At 44.9% G+C, this 19,707-nt stretch overlaps 1 protein-coding gene across 2 annotated transcripts; it reads right to left on the reverse strand.

Annotated features, from left to right (window-relative positions):
• Positions 1-168: 168 nt before the first annotated feature.
• On the reverse strand, positions 169-19,707 carry LOC129862116 (transcription initiation factor TFIID subunit 4-like). Of its 2 annotated transcripts, none has more exons than XM_055933480.1 (15): positions 18,443-19,707; positions 18,042-18,211; positions 17,401-17,490; positions 16,929-17,108; positions 16,530-16,652; positions 16,210-16,299; positions 15,768-15,935; positions 15,415-15,490; positions 14,966-15,077; positions 13,600-13,769; positions 13,248-13,378; positions 11,389-11,514; positions 8,039-8,095; positions 6,410-6,532; positions 169-3,803 (listed from the first exon to the last, which is right to left on the reverse strand). In XM_055933480.1, exons 1-15 carry the CDS (start codon positions 19,662-19,664, stop codon positions 3,642-3,644), a joined length of 3,000 nt encoding a protein of 999 aa, XP_055789455.1. In that variant the 5' UTR covers positions 19,665-19,707; the 3' UTR covers positions 169-3,641. The 2 variants fall into 2 exon arrangements, with proteins under 2 accessions (XP_055789455.1, XP_055789454.1); XM_055933479.1 differs by having other exon boundaries at positions 16,929-17,111.

Here is a 19,707-nt window from a genome sequence, read left to right on the forward strand (position 1 = left end):
TCGTATTGACAAAAAGATAACGGTCTCGGAATGCTGTTAGTTTTGTATAAGACCGTAATCTCTCGTGGACAGACAAATAGCTGGGACATTTTGGTTCTGTGTTGCCGGGATCAATAAAACCACAATAAGCCAAACTCAACCTGACACACACCATCAAAGAAATTAGGATATTTGTGCTTTTCAATCACTTTCTTTATTATTGTTTTTTTGCAAAGGTACAAACAATACTAAAATTGCATCACCTGAAATGCGTCAGGTTTGAATGCACAGACAGTAGGAAATATAAATAGTCACAAAAATGTGTCCTTCAACACATAATACAGTAGCTGGGTGCTTAAGACCCAGACTCTAAACTTGAATATACATACACCACAGCTTTATTTCATTTATCAATTAGAACTATGCACTATATAAACAAATGCATGTTACAGTAAAAAATACATTTAAAGCATTAAAAACCTTTAATGGACAGTTATTTCAAAGTCAAACTGAAAAAGGGCCTTTGACCCCCCAAAAAATAAGGAAGCAGTAGTATGCCATAAGCATTATAAAAAAATACTTGACAGATCGCCGTGACAGATTGACATTTTGATGTTGATCATCAGCATTAAAAGTCAATCACTCAAAAGATATTGTTAAGCGGTGTTGCAACTTCTGCAAGTGATGGACTTTTCAGTTGATTCAAAAGTCCCGGATGGAATTTAAGGTCTTGAGAAAACTATATAGGAATGGTGCTCAATATTATGACCGCATTGTTAATTATCATCTTCATTAAAATTGTTGATTAGCCTGAGTGAGTGTATAAGAGAGCCAGCTCCCTGTGTTCTGTGATCAGGTTGAATCTGAATAATGATACTTATATCTTTAAATGGATCCTACAATAGGAGAGATTAGTTTATGTATGAACCATTGAATAGAATATTAGAATAGGCGCACAATTTTTTTTTAACACACAAAAAAACTAAAACCTTAAGATGTTTCACTATTCTGCCAATAATAATAGGAACCCTAAAGTACCATGTATACCAGCCAAACCTAGGTCAAATACTTGAAAGTAATTAAGGTGGGCTTGATTTAGCTTGGCATTTGGGACTATAATGGGACTATTCCATAGGTTCTGTTGTACCATGCAATCTAAATCGAGCTCATATTTCATATTTGAAAGTATTGGACCCAGGTCTGGAACTAGTATGTATACTTGTTGTGTTTAAATAGCAGGCATCACAGTACTTCCTGGTACATTTATCTGACCACTATCAAAACAATAGGATTCTCTTCAACATTCACCTTATGGTTTGGTAAATTAAAAGGTAGACTCAGAGAAATGATCCTGCCACGAGCAGCAGATATTGAGATGAGCAAGATGCAGTCATACAGTATCTGTGCATGTGCACGGGTTCGCTTCACGCTGTTCAAAGCATGGTAGCCGATGGACCAAAACAGGGGAGAAGTTGAGCCTCACGCTTCAACGCTCTTAGTTGTTGAGGAAATTGACCCACTGCCATTCACTTTCTGCATCTACGTCATATCGCTGAGTCTACCTTTAAAACATGTTACAATATGAGTTATTTTTCCCCCAAACTCAGTACTTGCCCAGAACATAAAATGCAAACATTATCTTTCATTTTGAAATGGTTCCTTCCTCTTCAATATGTTGGGGAAAACGTCATAACGCAGATCAGTGTTTGTAGGTTTTGACCTGGGGCCTCATTTATCAAAGGTGTGTGCGCACAGAAAAATGACTAAACATGGTGTGCGCCAGTTTTCCCGCAAAGGTTGGTATTTATCAATTTTGAATTTGAAGTGCATCTCCACGCAAATCTCAGACCATGCGTAGGTACAACTTCTAATGGTCATTCAACTGTATTGCAAGCAAAGATTGTTATTTTGGGGGAAATTGAGGTGTTTGATGCACAGGAATTATAATAATGGCTACCATTTATTCATTGCTCATTCAATAGCCAACCATGCTCAAAAGCAAATAGACTGGTAGCCTATGACAGTATGGGTAGTCTACAGTATTGCTGTGTGATAGGAGCGCGATATAATAGCCTATTTCATCTCAGAAACACAATCATGTATTGATAAACAAAATATTGAACAACAATTCGTGTGGGCTGTAGGCAACATTTACTTTTAAATTGTTCAATAGACAATCAATCTTGCAGAATGCACGACCAGTGTTTGGTACTCGCAATAGGCAGAATGCTTTTTTTTTTTTTAAGTCTCTGCAAAAGATTAAAACACTCTGCCCACACCTCTACAAAAATGTAATATAATTCGATATTCAGCTTTCTTTTAGAAAAGGACATGGCCCAGTTCCAACATTTCCAAATCATACAGCTAATGAGGGCGTTTTTGTTAAAAAAATATTACGTAACTTGGTTCTGATTTATCACTGAAAACATGCGTATATGTTGCATGGGACAGTTTGTAGGATTTATCAATCTCCAGGTATGCCAGAAATCCTACAATCTCCAAGTATGCCAGAAATCCTACAATCTCCAAGTATGCCAGAAATCCTACAATCTCCAAGTATGCCAGAAATCCTACAATCTCCAAGTATGCCAGAAATCCTAGAATCTCCAAGTATGCCAGAAATCCTAGAATCTCCAAGTATGCCAGAAATCCTACAATCTCCAAGTATGCCAGAAATCCTACAATCTCCAGGTATGCCAGAATTTAGTAAGAAATGTACGCACAGTTGATAAATAAGGCCCCTGGAGAGCACAGATCCTGACCACGGTGACCAAACAATCCTGTTGGTACAAGTCTATATATGATGTGATGTAACATCCTTAGTGGGGAGTCATTAGGCTTAAATAGCAAGGACCCCGACATAAATATTACTACTGTAGGTTGTTTGAGAACGACGCAACAATTTGGGACAGAGACTCAAGGCATCGAGGTACATAGGAGTCATGGTTAAAAAAATGGCGTTGTGTGCCCACCTGCCAGCTTCTAGGCTCTCAGCGTTGTAAAGCACACAGATAGTGAATGAGACGAGACGTGATGTAAAAACAAGGATGTGGCCAAGTGAAAGAGTAGCCAGTGTACCTGTCCTAAGGGGCAGTATGATCTGGGAGCAACTGGGTTAGGGTGGTGTGGGGTTGCTTAGCTTCAGATGCAAGGGGTGATATATGATAGTGTGGTATGGGAATGAGGGTGTGTGTAGAGATGGGGGGGCTATATGATAATGTGGTATGGGAATGAGGGTGTGTGTAGAGATGGGGGGGCTATATGATAATGTGGTATGGGAATGAAGGCATGTGTAGAGATGGGGGCAAAGGGGAAACTTTACTTATCGCAAATGTGTTATGGGCACAGTAGAGAGCCCTGTGTTACCCCTATGTTAAGAGAGCCTTGTAGTAAGCCGAGTAGAGCCTTGTAGTTGAGCCGAGTAGTAAGGATTTGCATCAGGTCGAGTACAGAACCATTGTGGACGCCCTACTTCAGGAGAGTTGTGTAGAACAGTAAAGATTTCTATTGGGTCGACTAGAGAACCCTTATGGATTTGTAACGGGCCAGCTGAGTACTAAACCCTGTAGGATGTCATACTTTAGGAGAGCTTTAGGAGAGGAGAGCTGTGAAGAACCGTAAGGATTTGTAATGTGCTGAGTACTGAACCCTGGGGGACTTCCCTACTTCAGGAGAGCCTTATAAAGCAATAAGGACCTGGATGTGGCCCTCTCCTGCTCCAGGCAGAAGATAAAGTCCCTGAGGTTGACTCGCGTGATCCGCTGACGGAGCTGTTGACGGGAGGAGGCAGCTGTGGAAGAGCCATCCCCTGAACCCGAAGCAACCTGAGGACAAAGGGACGACATTAAAAAAGTTACATCTACAAGTAAGTGATTTAGGGTTGTTTTAATTTACTTAAAATGTTGGTGTTGGCAATGTGTATCAAAACAAGTAGGCTCAAGCAATAGTAATGCAGGCAGGGAACAAGCGATGCAGTTTTACTAACTAGAGAAATTTAAATTCAGCTCTCACAGCCCAGGCTTGTGTATGCATCATCACAGCTTCATACAAGGTGTGGACACAGCCTGAGGGAAACGGTCACACCCTTAGCCTACGGCTCCAAATCGACGAAAAAGCTTTCTCAAGATTCTACACCACCTAAAAACAACACTTTAAAACAGCCAGTATCAAACATCGTGGCTTGAATTGATGCATTGTTTTGCATACTCCTGAAATGTCCTAAAGCTTGTTTGAATGGGTGAGGAAATTGTACATGTCTTAGTGAACTCAGTGCCTAACCCAATAACCCTGTGGTGGTCTATGCTGAAATAAAGGGTTAGGACTATTTGAAATTAGGGTTGCAAAGGGTCGGAAACTTTCCAGGAAATTTTCCATGGGAAGTTAAGGCCGGGAATTTGGGGAATTTTCTTTAAATTCATCGAAAAAGTTAGCTTATAACAGTGAATCTTTTTTTGTGGGATACACATAAGGCAATTCTAGGTTTTGTGGCATATTTTGGTTAAACTATCCCTAATTCAATGGTATTGCAACCCTTTTTTTTTTAAGAATAATGGGCAAATACTGTATAATCCAGGTGTGCAAAGCTCTTAGAGACTTACCCAAAGACACTCAGCTGTAATCGGTGCCAAAGGTGCTTCTACAAAGTATTTACTCAGGGAATACTTATGTAAATTAGATATTTTTGTAATACATTTTCAATGCATTTGCTAAAATTTCAAAAACATTTTTACTTTATCATTATGGGGTATTGTGTGTAAAATCTATTTCATCCATTTACAACTCAGGCTGTAACATTACAAAATGTGGAATAAGTCAAGGGCTATGAATACTTTCTGAAGGCACTGTATGCAATGGTTGTTTTGTGAGCCAATGGTGGTTCCTATTATATAAATTGAGTGTATATTCTACTTCTCTGTGCTGAGAGCCTGAGGGGAGAGCTGACACTAGAGGATAGGAATGAGGCTCCAGGTCCATACAGGAACACAATCAGAGCATTATACAGCTTAACAGCCTGCAGGCGTGGTTACCTCCTGCACACAAAACACGCACACACCCTATGCCCAAGGGTGTGTACTCCATACTGGCACAACGAACGCCCCCAATGTTACACACCCAATGGAGTCTCCAACGAGACGCTACAATCACCCACTCCAATCAAGCATGATGGATAGCACGAGATCACTGCTCTTCTGACTAAAATCGGTCAAAGATCCTCTTGTGATATAACTGTGACTGGTCTGATCAGGGAACTCCCTTTCACACGGGAAGTTGGAGCACATTGAAGTGAATAGGAAATTCAGCAAGTCTTGGAGGGTAGTGGAAGTTGATAAACTATTGATAAAACCAATGCGTTTTGGCTCTTCGCTTTCATCAGGGTTTTTTGAAAAACATGACAAATAATTGTTCATCTTGTTGTCTTCTCGTCGCTGAGCTGCCTTCTTTGTAACTACTCTGCCCTGAGGTTGGAGCCCCATGCAGTCCCCTTAGCTCCCATCTGCAGGCGTGATCAGGGTTGAGATATAGACACATCAGCCTGGCACGACCCCTTCAGGCCGTTTGGGTATGTATGAGGAACGGCTAATAAAAGGAGTCAGGCAACCTTTCTGCATTTCTAACTCATTAGCTACAGTAGAAAATTAAACAGCCCACAAGGGACTACCTTGTTGATTTGCTAACTATCGACTAACTGACAGACTGTAGTCCAACATACCCATATTACAAACTAGCTAGCAACAAAAGCAGCTCACTGATTTGAAAGACTAGCCAACTTCCTGTCTAGCTCACCGACTGGCTAACCTATCAACTAGTTGACTGACTAGATTGCTAGACGTTCATTTGGCTTAGTAATTCCCCATCCTTTTCACGCTGAGGCATCTGTCAAAGTTCATGATTACACCCTCCCCTTCCCTACAATGTTCCCTCGCTTGCATTCCCTCCCTCTCCTAATCTGTGGCTCTCACCCCGCACAGAGCCCCCTTTGTCTGGGATCGCTGTGGGGATACCTCTGGGCTGGATGTGGGTGGGGGTGGAAGGTGGCGTGACTGAGGCACCCATACTGCAGCCGCCCCGGGCTGTGTTCCCCCCTCAGGCTTATTTCTGCAGAGCTGAAATCTATGGCTCCCCTGAGGGGGTGAGAGGGGGGGCTTGGAGGGGGTAGAGCGGTGCAGACACCAACAACAAGCCTAGAGGCCCACGCTGACCCCCTTCACTCAACTCTGGTCACATTCACACTGCTGGATAGAAGGGGCGGGGGGGGGCGTGCACTGATGACAGAGTAGAGTGAAGGAAGCTAACCAAACTTAAACTATCATGTTTTCTTAAACTGTGTTGGAAAGTCAGGTGGTGAAAGTCATTAGGGAATGAGGATATCTGTCAACTTTGAATATCCGAGTGTGTTCCTATTCTTACTGCCCCATTTTAGCACCCTTACCTCTGTGCCCGATGTGGAGCCCCCTGGCGAGTCCATCTTGCGTTTCTTACGGGGCCCGATGGCAGCCAGGGCAGTGAGGTTGGCTTCACGCTGTCGGATCTGGGCCTGCTCTGCCTGCTGCATCTGAAAGGGGAAAGGGAGAGAGAGAGCCACAGACATGTATACTTTCCTGTCTGATTTACACGCTGAACAGGATCCATCATTGGTAGCATAAAAGCTGGAATGGAGAAAGTTACAGTGCCAAGAAGGTGCCGTATAATGATCCCCGAAAAGACCTACAGTTCAACAATCTAATAGGCCTACATATAGAGCTGCATATTATCAGACTATTATTATTTGCCATGAACACAAATCCTTCTGCAGCAGTCCTACAAACTGCTAGGCTAAAACAGCAGCCCGCGCCAAAGGAGGAGACTGGGGGGAGAAGAGGAGGGGGAAAGATGTGTTGAGGAGACTAATCAATAGGAGACTAACCAATAGGAGACTAATCAATAGGAGACATAATTCGAGGCAACGTTGACGTCCTCATTAAGACACTGTAATGCTAATTGAAAGAGGTGCTGCACATGGTACGCACACACACACCCTGGTGACAAAGTACAGTGACCTGTGACCTGACCCTGGAGGTCAAGGTGAAGCAGAGGCCAACAGCCTGAAGCAGGCTAGCGTGTGTGTGAAAGGAGCATTGTATTTTCAGGCATTATGAGGTCACAAGGCAGTGAGGCTCTGTAGGTCTAGCCAAGGTTGCTTCAGGTCAGGTCCTTGCCTGCCTGCCTGCCTGCTTGATGAATTGGTAAAGGCACTTCATCACACTTTCTGAAACTATTCTATCCCACAGGCCAGAGGCCTGGAGGGCCCAAGGACTGATGGTTATTTCTACCTGTTAGTAGTAACGATTTATTCATGTCACAGATTTTATTTCACCTTTATTTAACCAGGTACGCTAGTTGAGAACAAGTTCTCATTTTCAACTGCGACCTGACCAAGATAAAACAAAGCAGTGCAACACAAACAACAACACAGAGTTACACGTGGAATAAAGAAGCGTAGAGTCAATACGATTGATTGGACAGGGAGTCCATTCACCTGAATTAGTCACCAATTAGAAAGAGATAAAAGCCAGAGGTGTTTTGGTTTTTGGCCCACTAGGCGTTAAACCAGGGGTGGGCAACCCTCTTCCTGGGGAGCGACTGGGCTTGTACATCTTAGTTCCAGCCCAGCACGAACACAAATGATTCAGCAAAACAAAATATTGATTAGGCAACTTTTACAATGCACTTTTACAATGCACTATAATGTTCAGAATGATTGAACATGTCCTGACCTGGGCTCCCCTGTCCAGATCTTTATGGATAATGCTCTCTGACCTCAGTACCCACTCTGGCTGGTAGTGGTGAGGCACTGTCCAGACATACAGTGTAGCCCAAGGCAGAGCTATAATACGGGGAGAGCTAGCTTCAAATAGTGGCATGGTTGGGAAGGTAGTAGGACTATATGGAGAATTTGTGTATTTTGGTGGGAAGTTCTTGCATACCAGTCTGTAGCTGATAATGGACTACATCATTTTTTTTACATTGTACATGGACATTAATAATATGTCAATTGCTTTAAAAAAAATGAAGCAATTACCTCCTTAGCTTTCGCCTTCAACCGAGCTTGTTCTGGGTCCTCCTGTCTGGCGCGACTCTATAGAGTAGAGAGAGAGAGAGAGAGAGAGAGAGAGACAGGTTAGAGAGACAAAAAAGGTACATACTCTGTTACGAGAGCGATATCGGGGCGATAGCTTAAGACAATGTTATAGTCAGAAACCAGTGCTTATTATAGCATTTACAGTGCATTTCAGAAAGTATTCAGACCCCTTGACTTTTTACAGCCTTATCCTAAAATTGATCAAATTATTTTTTTCCTAAAAAAATCTACACACACACACACACACACACACACACACACACACACACAACCCCATAATGACAAAGCACATTTTTTAAATTGCAAATGTATTAAAAATTAAACATTGAAATTGACATAAGTATTCAGACCCTGTACTCAGTACTTTGTTGAAGCACCTTTTGGCAGCGATTACAGCCTTGAGTCTTATTGGTTATGGTGCCACAAGCTTGGCACACCTGTATTTGGGGAGTTTCTCCCATTCTTCTCTGCAGATTCTCTCAAGCTCTGCCAGGTTGGATAAGAGGCATCGCTGCACAGCTATTTTCAGGTCTCTCCAGAGTTCGATCGGGTTCAAGTTCGGCCTCTGGCTTGGCCACTCAAGGACATTCGGAGACATGTCTCAAAAACACTCCTGCGTTGTCCTGTTGGCAGGTGAACTTTCGTTTCAGTCTGAAGTCCTGAGTGCTCTGGAGCAGATGTTCATCAAGGATCTCTCTGTATTTTGCTCTGCTCATCTTTCCCTCGATCCTGACTAGTCTCCCATTCCCTGCCACTGAAAAACATCCCCACGGCATGATGCTGCCACCACCATGCTTCGCCATAGGGATGGTGCCAGGTTTCCTCCAGACTTGACGCTTGGCATTCAGGCCAAAGAGTATAATCTTGGTTTCAGACCAGAGAATCTTGTTTCTCATAGTCTGAGAGTCTTTGGGTGCCTTTTACTGCAGGCTGTCATGTGCCTTTTACTGAGGAGTGGCTTCCGTCTGGCCACTCTACCATAAAGGCCTGATTGGTGGAGTGCTGCAGAGATGGTTGTCCTTCTGAAAGGTTCTCCCATCTCCACAGAGGAACTCTGGAGCTCTGTCAGAGTGACCATCGGGTTTTTGGTCACCTCCCTGATCCTATCCCTTCTCCTCCGATTGCTCAGTTTGGCCGGGCAGCCAGCTCTAGGAAGAGTCTTGGTGGTTCCAAACTTCTTCCATTTAAGAATGATGTTCTTGGAGACCTTCAATACTGCAGAAATGTTTTGTGCCTCGACACAATCCTGTCTCGGAGCTTTACGGACAATTCCTTCTACCAGATGGCCTGGGTTTTCCTTATATAAACAGGTGTGTTCTCTTCCAAATCATGTCCAATCAATTGAATTTACCACAGGTGGACTCCAGTCAAGTTGTAGAAACATCTCAAGGATGATCAATGGAAACAGGATGCACCTGAGCTCAATTTCAAATCTCATAGCAAAGGGTCTGTATACTTATGTAAATAAGGTATTTTCAGTTTTTTATTTTTAATACATTTGCAAAACTGTCTAAAAACCTGTTTTCGCTTTGTCATTATGGGGTGTTGTGTGTAAATTCATGAGGATTAAATATATATATATTTTTAATCCATTTCAGAATAAGGCTGTAACGTAACAAAATGTGAAAAAAAGTGAAGAGGTCTGAATACTTTCCGAATGTAATGTTTTTAAAAGGCATAGTACATCCAAATTACACATTGGTTTCCTTACACTGTAAGCAGTCTATGGATAAGGCATGAGACAAATTCATGCTTTGGTTTAGTTTCCAGGGCACCGTTTCCACATGCTAACGTTTTAGCATGTGTCACAAATCCCATTCAAGTCACGGGACCAATATAATTTTTTGCGCGTCATGTCCAGAATCATTTATAAGTGACTTTGTTGAGCTTCACAATTGATTTTAGATACTTCGGTATGATTTGGACATGCTTGAAAATTGCTCATAATATTGGTCCCACGACTTGAATGGGATTTGTGCCACAAATGCTAAAATGTTATCATGTGGAAACAGTTCCAGGGAAAATAAATCAAGTTTAGTTTCCCTGTGGAAACTGAACCAAAGCATTGATTGCTGTCATACCGTGTGCATAGACTGATTACAGTGTATGGAAACCAATATGTAATATTGTAATTTGGGTGAACTATCCCTTTAACCACAAGATACATCCAGCCTGAATGAACAACAACTCATAATAGTAACTATAATATAACCATAGAGATCCTATTCAATTACTAAATGTCATAAAGCCTCAAAGTTCCAGAATCATAATATCAGCCATTTTGGTCAGGGAGACATCCAAACCAGCCTAATTGGAATGATCGGCAGCAGAGGCGTAGGTAATGCATTTCCTGCTTTTATTTATGTAGGAAAATAAAAGGCATGTGATATATCAGAAAGTGTAATGGAATTATTTACAACATAAAACATTGTCAAAATATACAGTTCATGCAGGTTTTATACCAATTTTCTATATAAATGTCCTCTAAAATATATGTAAACAGTTCATCAATGTCTACATGTTTTGTTTTCTTGGGAAGCTGCGAGTGTTATTATCAGTACCTGTTGCATTTACAACTTGTCTAAGTCCTATCATCAACTGATTTCAGCCAGTGTATGGCTATGGATGTTGTATGGAACATTGGCGTATTATAGGCTGTTAAATTGATTTTTTTTGGAATCATTCCACTAAAACTGTCTGGCTACACTCTTATAAAAAAGGGTTCTTCGGCTATTCCCATAGCAGAATCCTTTTTGGTTCCAGTCAGTATCCCTTTGTGTTCCATGTAGAATCATATGTAGAAAGGGTTCTACCTGGAACCCAAAAGGGTTCTTCAAAAGTTTATCCTATGGGGACAGCCTTTAAGGTTCTAGATAGCTAATTACTCTTAGGAAAAATAGTGCTAACAAACATACTGTGCAGATAATCTTCAGATGTGAGTGTGAGTGTGTGTGTGAGTGTGTGTGAGTGTGTGTGAGTGTGTGTGTGTGTGAGTGTGTGTACGACCCAGTGAAGGTGGGCTCTGTTCAAACTCCAATAATTACCTCTGTTTTCAGGTGTCACATCCTTCCCATGGGGTGGACACACACAAATGCAAGCACACGCAAGATCAAGTGTACACACACACACACTTTTGTTGCTCAACTCAAAATAGTGCAGCTATTAACGGGCACTTCGAGTTCAACTTGTGATTTGGGGTAATGCAGTAAAGTGGTAATGACCTAGAGCCAGTGTGCATGTAGTCAGGTGGTGGTCTGTCTCTACTGAACGCTACTCTGTTCTGTAGGTACCTTGGCAGCCTTGAGTAGGACCTCTCTCTCCTGTTCATCCTTCCTCTGTTTCTCCATCCTTTCCAGCTGCTCAAAAAAGCGGAGCTGGGCCCTGACGTCTGTCGACGGCTCATACCATTCCTCATCCTGCAGAGAGAAGGAAGGGACAGGAGAGAGGGGAGAGTGAAAGCGAGAGTGGAGAGAGGGAGAGTGAAAGCGAGAGGGAGAGAAAGCGAGAGGGGAGAGAGGGAGAGAAAGCGAGAGGGAAGAGAGGGAGAGAAAGCGAGAGGGGAGAGAGGGAGAGAAAGCGAGAGGGAAGAGAGGGAGAGAAAGCGAGAGGGAAGAGAGGGAGAGAAAGCGAGAGGGGAGAGAGGGAGAGAAAGCGAGAGGGGAGAGAGGGAGAGAAAGCGAGAGGGAAGAGAGGGAGAGAAAGCGAGAGGGGAGAGAGGGAGAGAAAGCGAGAGGGGAGAGAGGGAGAGAAAGCGAGAGGGAAGAGAGGGAGAGAAAGCGAGAGGGGAGAGAGGGAGAGAAAGCGAGAGGGAAGAGAGGGAGAGAAAGCGAGAGGGGAGAGAGGGAGAGAAAGCGAGAGGGAAGAGAGAAAGAGAAAGCGAGAGGGAAGAGAGGGAGAGAAAGCGAGAGGGAAGAGAGGGAAGAGAGGGAGAGAAAGCGAGAGGGAAGAGAGAGGGGAGAGAAAGCGAGAGGGGAGAGAAAGCGAGAGAAAGCGAGAGGGAAGAGAAAGCGAGAGGGAAGAGAGAAAGAGAAAGCGAGAGGGGAGAGAGAGGGGAGAGAAAGCGAGAGGGGAGAGAAAGCGAGAGAAAGCGAGAGGGAAGAGAGGGAGAGAAAGCGAGAGGGGAGAGAGGGAGAGAAAGCGAGAGGGAAGAGAGAAAGAGAAAGCGAGAGGGAAGAGAGGGAGAGAAAGCGAGAGGGGAGAGAAAGCGAGAGGGGAGAGAAAGCAAGAGGGGAGAGAAAGCAAGAGGGAAGAGAAAGCAAGAGGGAAGAGAGGGAGAGAAAGCGAGAGGGGAGAGAGGGAGAGAAAGCGAGAGGGGAGAGAGGGAGAGAAAGCGAGAGGGAAGAGAGAAAGAGAAAGCGAGAGGGAAGAGAGGGAGAGAAAGCGAGAGGGGAGAGAGGGAGAGAAAGCGAGAGGGGAGAGAAAGCGAGAGGGGAGAGAAAGCGAGAGGGAAGAGAGGGAGAGAAAGCGAGAGGGGAGAGAAAGCGAGAGGGGAGAGAAAGCAAGAGGGGAGAGAAAGCAAGAGGGGAGAGAAAGCAAGAGGGGAGAGAAAGCAAGAGGGGAGAGAAAGCGAGAGGGGAGAGAAAGCGAGAGGGGAGAGAAAGCGAGAGGGGAGAGAAAGCGAGAGGGGAGAGAAAGCGAGAGGGGAGAGAAAGCGAGGGGAGAGAAAGCAAGAAAGCGAGAGGGGCGAGAGAGCGAGAGGGGAGAGAGGGGAGAGAGAGCGAGAGAGAGAGCGAGAGGGGAGAGAGGGGAGAGAGGGAGAGAAAACGAGAGAAAGCGAGAGGGGAGAGAAAGCGAGAGGGGAGAGAAAGCGAGAGGGGAGAGAAAGCGAGAGGGGAGAGAAAGCGAGAGGGGAGAGAGGGGAGAGAAAGCGAGAGGGGAGAGAGGGAGAGAAAGCGAGAGGGGAGAGAAAGCGAGGGGAGAGAAAGCGAGAGGGTAGAGAAAGCGAGAGGGTAGAGAAAGTGAGAGGGTAGAGAAAGTGAGAGGGCAGAGGGAGAGTGAAAGAGAGGGAGAGTGAAAGACAGAAGGGACAGGAACGATGGTGTTTATGTAGTTTGTGTACTGCTCATGTTGTTGTTCATACGTTGTGTGTGTTATTCATGTACGGTTTATGTACTTCTGTTCATGACAACCCTACTCTCCCTGCTCTTACCTTGCCCCCGTCGGTGCGGTGCTGGGCGATAGTGGACACTTTCTCCAGCATGGATCTCAGCCTGGCCTGGGTAGCATGGGAGATGTAGTTCACTGTCTCAGCTGGGACCTCGGTCACCCCAAACCTCTTGGCTGAGAGAAAAGACATCAGCTGGGGTTAAAGGCACTCTATATTGGGACAGCCAATCAGTGCCATTATCTGGGGTAGAATGGCAAGGTGTAGCCAGTCATTTATTGATGATCGACAGACATCAGGGCCGAGCTCCACTACTTTGCTTGTGTCTTACACCAGTCATTTCCTTTCAAATCCATGAAGGTAAGTGAACAAGTGCCTCTCATCTGGTATGACCTACCAGCCTCCATGATGCGTCTGTGCAGCAGACCTGGCGGGAGGAAGGCCTCGTCCTTACAGGAGCGGATCTTGGTGCCCACCAGCTCAGAGTTGGTAGCCATGATGCGGGCGTTTTCCTCGTTCAGGTTTACCCCCGCCATGGACGCCACGTCATTGATGTCATCGTCATCTCTAAAGACATACAGTACACACAGATCAGGGTGTGCCCCAGAAGATCATCGAATTGGCCAGATAACGTTGATAATATCTTGGTTCATTAAAGAAAGCTAAATAACATGAATATGGGAATATGGCCTAGTCAATGACACCATGTAGATTTCAAGTCAATTTCTCAGAGGATATTAAGTTATTTACACTGATCAGGGACGGGAGTTTATTTAGCTTTAGTATGTTTATACTCTACCGTTGGGTCAAAATCTGTGAAATACTGCCATCCTGTGGTTGATTGGTTTACATACATCATGACGGTAAAGTTTGAAAGTATCTTAGGGGGCTTTCACCCCCTGAATTAGTTTGGAGTGGTTTTGTCTAACTCTGTTGTGTTAACCCCCTTAGTTAGGTTCGTTGGGAGCATTCAACAACACACTGTGGTTCTCTAAAAAAGGATGGTCTCAGTCTGATTCAATTCATACTGTGGTGCGGTACGCTGCAGTTGTAAACAGTCTGAACCAAACACAGGAAAATAACCAGTCATGCATTATTATTGGTTGTTTGACTGCGAGCATTTGATAAATACACGCAGCATCATAACTTGATATCTCTGAAACATTCTGTGAGTAGCAGCGCATCCGATGCAGATTAGGAGAGACGGGGTCTATACCGGGGATATAGTCTACTGAATATAGTCTATTCCCATCGCAGTTAGAGCAGCTATTGTGCTGCTTCCTCACGCATGTTGTTGGAAGTCCAAAGCGAAAGAAATATGAACATTGGGACACACAAGTGATGCTTCATGAAAATCATAAATAGATTTTTGTTTGTTTGACATTTGGCGATGTAAAACAACCTGACCAAATGAAAAAAATACAATGCAACAAATAATTGAACTCTGATTCGAACTATAGCTCAAAACTGTGTGTGTAAACGCCGTTAGCCCAACAATGCCAAGAGCCTTGAATAGGTTTACTTGGGGTCAGATACCCACAGTGAGCCTATAGTTTTCCTCTGCCAACCAGGATATTACATTGACATGTTAATCATTTAGCAGATGCTCCTATCCAGAACAAGTTACAGGACCACATATGGTTAAGTGCCTTGCTCAAGGGCACATCGACAGATTGTTCATCTAGTCTGCTCAGGGATTCGAACCAGGGACCTTTCGGTGACTGTCTCTTAATTGCTAGGCTACCTGCCACCCTATTACGTACCTGAACGTCCCACCTCCAGGCTCATTCAGCTTCTTCTGATTGGCAGAGGCCTGGGCACCAATGCCCACAGGACTTCTGCCTGGGATAATAGTGGGTCCTCTTGTAACTACGCCTGACAAATTAACAAGACATATCATTACAAGCTGTTCAATAGCATGGTGAGTAAATAGGCCTCTGTGCAGTGCTCTTAACCAGGGGTTAACTCCGGTCCTGGGGCATCCCCTGCTGGTACATTTTGTTAGAGCCCAACCCTATCACACCTGAGACACCTAGTAACAATGCAGGCCTTGAGTAGCTGAATCATGTGGGAAAAATGAGTGCCCACTGGGGAAAAACTCCTGCCATTCACCAATAACAAAAATGGAGACCACTGGGATGTCATATTGAGCTTGTATAGACAAGATAGGTCTGCATAAGGGAAGAGAGAGGGTGCTATGCAGTACTAGTACCTTGCGGTCGTATGGTCTGAGTGATGACCATGGGCATGCGGGTCTGGACCCCCTGGACCCCTGGTCTTCTCACACCCTGGAAGAGAGAAGGGGAAAAGAGGAGCTATAAGAACATGAAGACAGAAAATGGAACTCACAGTAGTTGAGCGAAGTGGCACATAACAGACAGAACACAACACAATGAATATAAAAGACAACATAGAATGGCCTCAAGTGTGTGTGTGTGTGTGCTTCTATGCCTATTATAGAGACATAACCTAGAACGGCCTTAAATCAATTATACTAGGCCCATCATAGAGAGAACCATTAGAAACTGCAGAGCTCTCCAGGGTCTAAGTCCCAGAGGGTCGTACCAGGGCAGTGGTAGGTGTCCTGACGATGCCCGTGGCGGGGCTGATGGTGGTGGGGAGCCGGGGCCTGATGGTGGAGGTGGAGGGGACGGCAAGGGCAGAAGCGGAGGTGGAGGCCAGAAGAGACTGCTGGTTGTTGAGAAGGGACAGCCGCAGGGCAGGGAGGCTTTTCTGTACAGAGGGAAACACATCCGGATTACATGGATAATGTCGTCAACAATTGACTGTCTATATTTTGTATAATTATGTAACAGGTCTGCTATGAAAGTTAGTGTAACACTTTACATTAAGTTTCTCTTATACCTGTGCAGTAACACTAATTACACTAGTAACCTCTTCATAATAACTTGTTCCATAGTACTTTAGTAATTGCATTTCAATTGCATATACGCTAAAAGAAAGGGCAGGAATGCTGGGGGCTGAGGGTTAAGGGTTACAAACAAACCTTGAGGAAGGGGATGAGGTACGGCTGTGGAGAGGATTTCAGCTCAGCCTGCAGACTCGTGGTGAATTCCTCAGGCTCGATTTTAGCATCCTAATCAAAGACAGGGGACCATTAAAAATTATTTTAAATGAAATGTCATGGACCTTTTCACTCTGCTGACAATAGAACTACAAAACAAAGCACAAAAACACTTTCTAATAACTTTAATTTATAAACAGGAAGAAGTCATTCATAAGGCATGTGTTAATGATACAAGGACTAGGTCATCTAGTCATTAGAATTTCCAACTATAGTAGTCCTTTATAGGAGTCTTGACTCACCAGTAGATCCTGCACCAGGGTCTTGACGTTCTTAGATGTGTCAGGGGAGGGGGAGTTGTGGGACGCCAGCTTGATCAGGGTGGACAGGAAGTTCTTGCACTTCTTCACATTCTCTTGCATTTCCTGTAAGAGAGGAACATGGGTCATTCAGTATGATTACTTTCCATTCAAATGTGCTTCTCATGTCACCACCACCTCTGGTATTATAACATTTTATTAAATCAAACATTATTTTTAAAGAGGATTTAAAATCACAACACACTTCACAGTAAACAACACTTTCCCCAAGGAGGATATTAGCCAACAAAAAAGGTGGTAAACCCTGCAATGTTCAGGTCTAGCAAAGTGTCAGAAGCAAAGTACCCCTGTTGACAAAAACAAGTAACACAATTGACAAACCTGGGAGACTGTTGCAATAGGGGCTCCAGAGGCACTGGCTGCTGCAGTGTTCAGGTTGATAGTGGGCCGTACAGCACCAGGCTTGACCAAGGCCTGGCCCCCTGTGATCACAGACTGGGCCTTCTGAGGGGTGGTCATTTTCACTGACACAGACGCACCCGCAGGTGCCACGGTTATGGCCTTCTGGAGAGAATGACAACAGGCATAAATGACTACAACTTTATACAGTAGTGGAAACAACACAACCGCTAACACAACACAGCTCAGTTGAAAGACTAAACAACCACTATTACAACATGACATAAATGAAACAACTAAAATACCAACCAAATAAAAACAGGGCTGAAAAATACGTCAAATGTATTTCATACAAATAAATGAACAATCTACTAAGAGGATGTAGTTAGTAGCTACTATAATTAGGTGTGTGTTTTCTGACAGAAGGCGTTGATTGGAGACATGAAGTGCACACCTGTATAGCAGGGCTAGAGGGAGAGGGGGACTGGGCCATTCTTGCCTGGAAAGGGGACGCCAGACGGACAGCCTGGGGCGTACCAGGGGCCTGCAGAGAACAGGGGGAGCATGGGGTCAGAGGGACATTCATCATGAAAAAAAGCAGTCATTACGGATATTAGTACCGGGATACATGGTCAACTTGTTGTGACTTCCTAAAAGTGAAATCACACTAGCGCAACACTAGAGGGGAATAGGGTGAAGAGGAAGAAACAGTGGGACACCCCTACAACATCCGGGTAGACCTTCAGTTGAGACAGGGGGCAGTAAATGCCTCTCACGAATGGGACTCTACAGCCGCAGCAGACGCTGCACCAAGAACCGACTACTAACCACAGGCACAAGAATCTATGGTCTCATGACAAGCTCTTCTACAATCATGTACAACATCATCTCCCAGGATATTCCTGACCTGAGCAGCATCGATCTTATGCCAAACCCACAAACAAACAGCATGACTGTACTTGGTCCAATCAAGAGGATTGTCGGTGGACCGTACATGACAGACACACACCATTCAGATAGAAAAAGACGTTTAATATGATATAATCCATTCCAGCCCGCTCCAGACAACTTTAGCCTGATTCCCCCATACAGTACCTGGCTGGGAGTGCTAACTCTGATGTTGGCCCCAGCGGTGGGGATTCCAGGCTGGGGGGAGATGTTGGAGACAGCAGCCTGGCCTTGTTGGGTCTTAGCCTGGGCCTGGGCTAGAACCTGCTGAGTCACCATCACTAGCTGGCCCGTGTCCGTACGCACCAGCACCATACCTGAAGGAGAAACAGTCAGGTCACACATCTTTCTCAATATGACATTTTAAATGGTCTACTTTTTTGTTGTTCTTTTGCGGGGGTTTTGGCCTAAGCAAAAGTGAATAGCACACTAGGCTATAGGCTACGGACTATATGAATATGATTAATTGAATAACTAATGGGTCAAAACATTCCAGGGTGTCAAATCCTACTTTCTAAAGGTTCTACAACATCAGTAGGGTTCCTTACCGGGTGGTATGGTAAATCCAGGGGGTAACTGAATGGTGGTCTTTTGTGGTGGTCTGACGGCCAGCTGTGGTGCAGCAGTCCTCGTGGTACTTGCTAACAGCCCAGGTCTCTGCTGCTGTACGGGGGTGGTCATCACAGCAGCACCGGGGGGCCTCACGATGGTCACTGTGGGCTGACCAACTCCATTAACAGTTGGTTTCACCCCAGCTGTGAGAGTGGGACTCGCCACACTCTGTGGCTGGCTTATTGGTGAGTTAACAACAACAGGAGGGGGAGACCCTCCGAGAATTATTGATTGGCCAGCAGAGACTGGCTGGTTGGGTGCCACCATTTTAGTGTGCATGAGAGTGTTGCTGTGGTTCATGACCTGAGAGGTGGTGGCCCCTAGGGAACCTGCACCCTGTGTGACCACTGCAGAAACCTTGGGGTCTATTACTCCATTCTGTGAGGCAATGGCCATGGGGCTGGGCTGTCTTTGCAATGCAATAGTGGGAGTAGTAGCCACTGCAGATTGTTGAGGTCCAGTAAAGTTTGGCAGAGAAGGAGGTTGTGAAGTCATGGACACAATGATATTGGAATTGCCCGCACTGACAGTACTTACAACAGTGCTGCTGCCTGACCCGACTTGGGAAGCTGCTGGCGAGTTGACCAACTTCACAGCTCCAGTGTTACCGTTCAAACTCTGTAAACCAGGTGAAACAGTCCTGATAGTTGTTGTTGTTGTTGTTGTTGTTGTGATGTTTGGATTGGGAACAGTCACCACCGATGTGCCAGCAGGACCCAAAACAGTCCCTCTGTTGAAGCTAGTCGACTGAGCAGGCAAAGTTACCGATCCTGGTGGTGCGGTGGAAATGGTTTGAGATGCGGCTCCATATGTTTGTATATTGGTACCAGCGTTTAAAACACCCCCAGTAGTGATGGAAGAGGCAGAAGCGCTGATAATCTTATTGGACATCGCCTGATTCGCGATGGGTTCCGCGTTTAACGCCGCTTTTGGGTGTCCTTGTTGTGGCGGCTCCAGAGACCCCGCTTGATCACGCAGTTTCCCTGAGAACTGGCTAACAGCGCCCGTAGATCCTTCTCGCTTGATATTAGAATATGTGGCGGGCGAAGTCTTTTGGCTGACAAGTTGCGATTCCAAAGAGCCCACTAAGTCGCTTACAGCTTTTTCGTCTACCTCATTGAAGAGCATGTCCTCCAGTGGGTCGGAGGCTCCCGCCATCTTTGATGATAGACCGTTGTGCAAATCGTAATTTAGAATGTAC

The sequence above is a fragment of the Salvelinus fontinalis genome, chromosome 9 (assembly GCF_029448725.1).
Source record: "Salvelinus fontinalis isolate EN_2023a chromosome 9, ASM2944872v1, whole genome shotgun sequence".
Taxonomy (NCBI): domain Eukaryota; kingdom Metazoa; phylum Chordata; class Actinopteri; order Salmoniformes; family Salmonidae; genus Salvelinus; species Salvelinus fontinalis.

Excerpts from the sequence above, each read along its gene's own strand:
- LOC129862116 (XM_055933479.1), bottom strand. The coding sequence starts at position 19,664 with ATGGCGGGAGCCTCCGACCCACTGGAGGACATGCTCTTCAATGAGGTA. Across the intron at positions 15,078-15,414 it reads TCAGACCATACGACCGCAAG|GCGTAGTTACAAGAGGACCC; the intron begins GTACTAGTACTG and ends TTAATTTGTCAG. Across the intron at positions 13,770-14,965 it reads CCTGGAGGTGGGACGTTCAG|AGATGACGATGACATCAATG; the intron begins GTACGTAATAGG and ends GTATGTCTTTAG.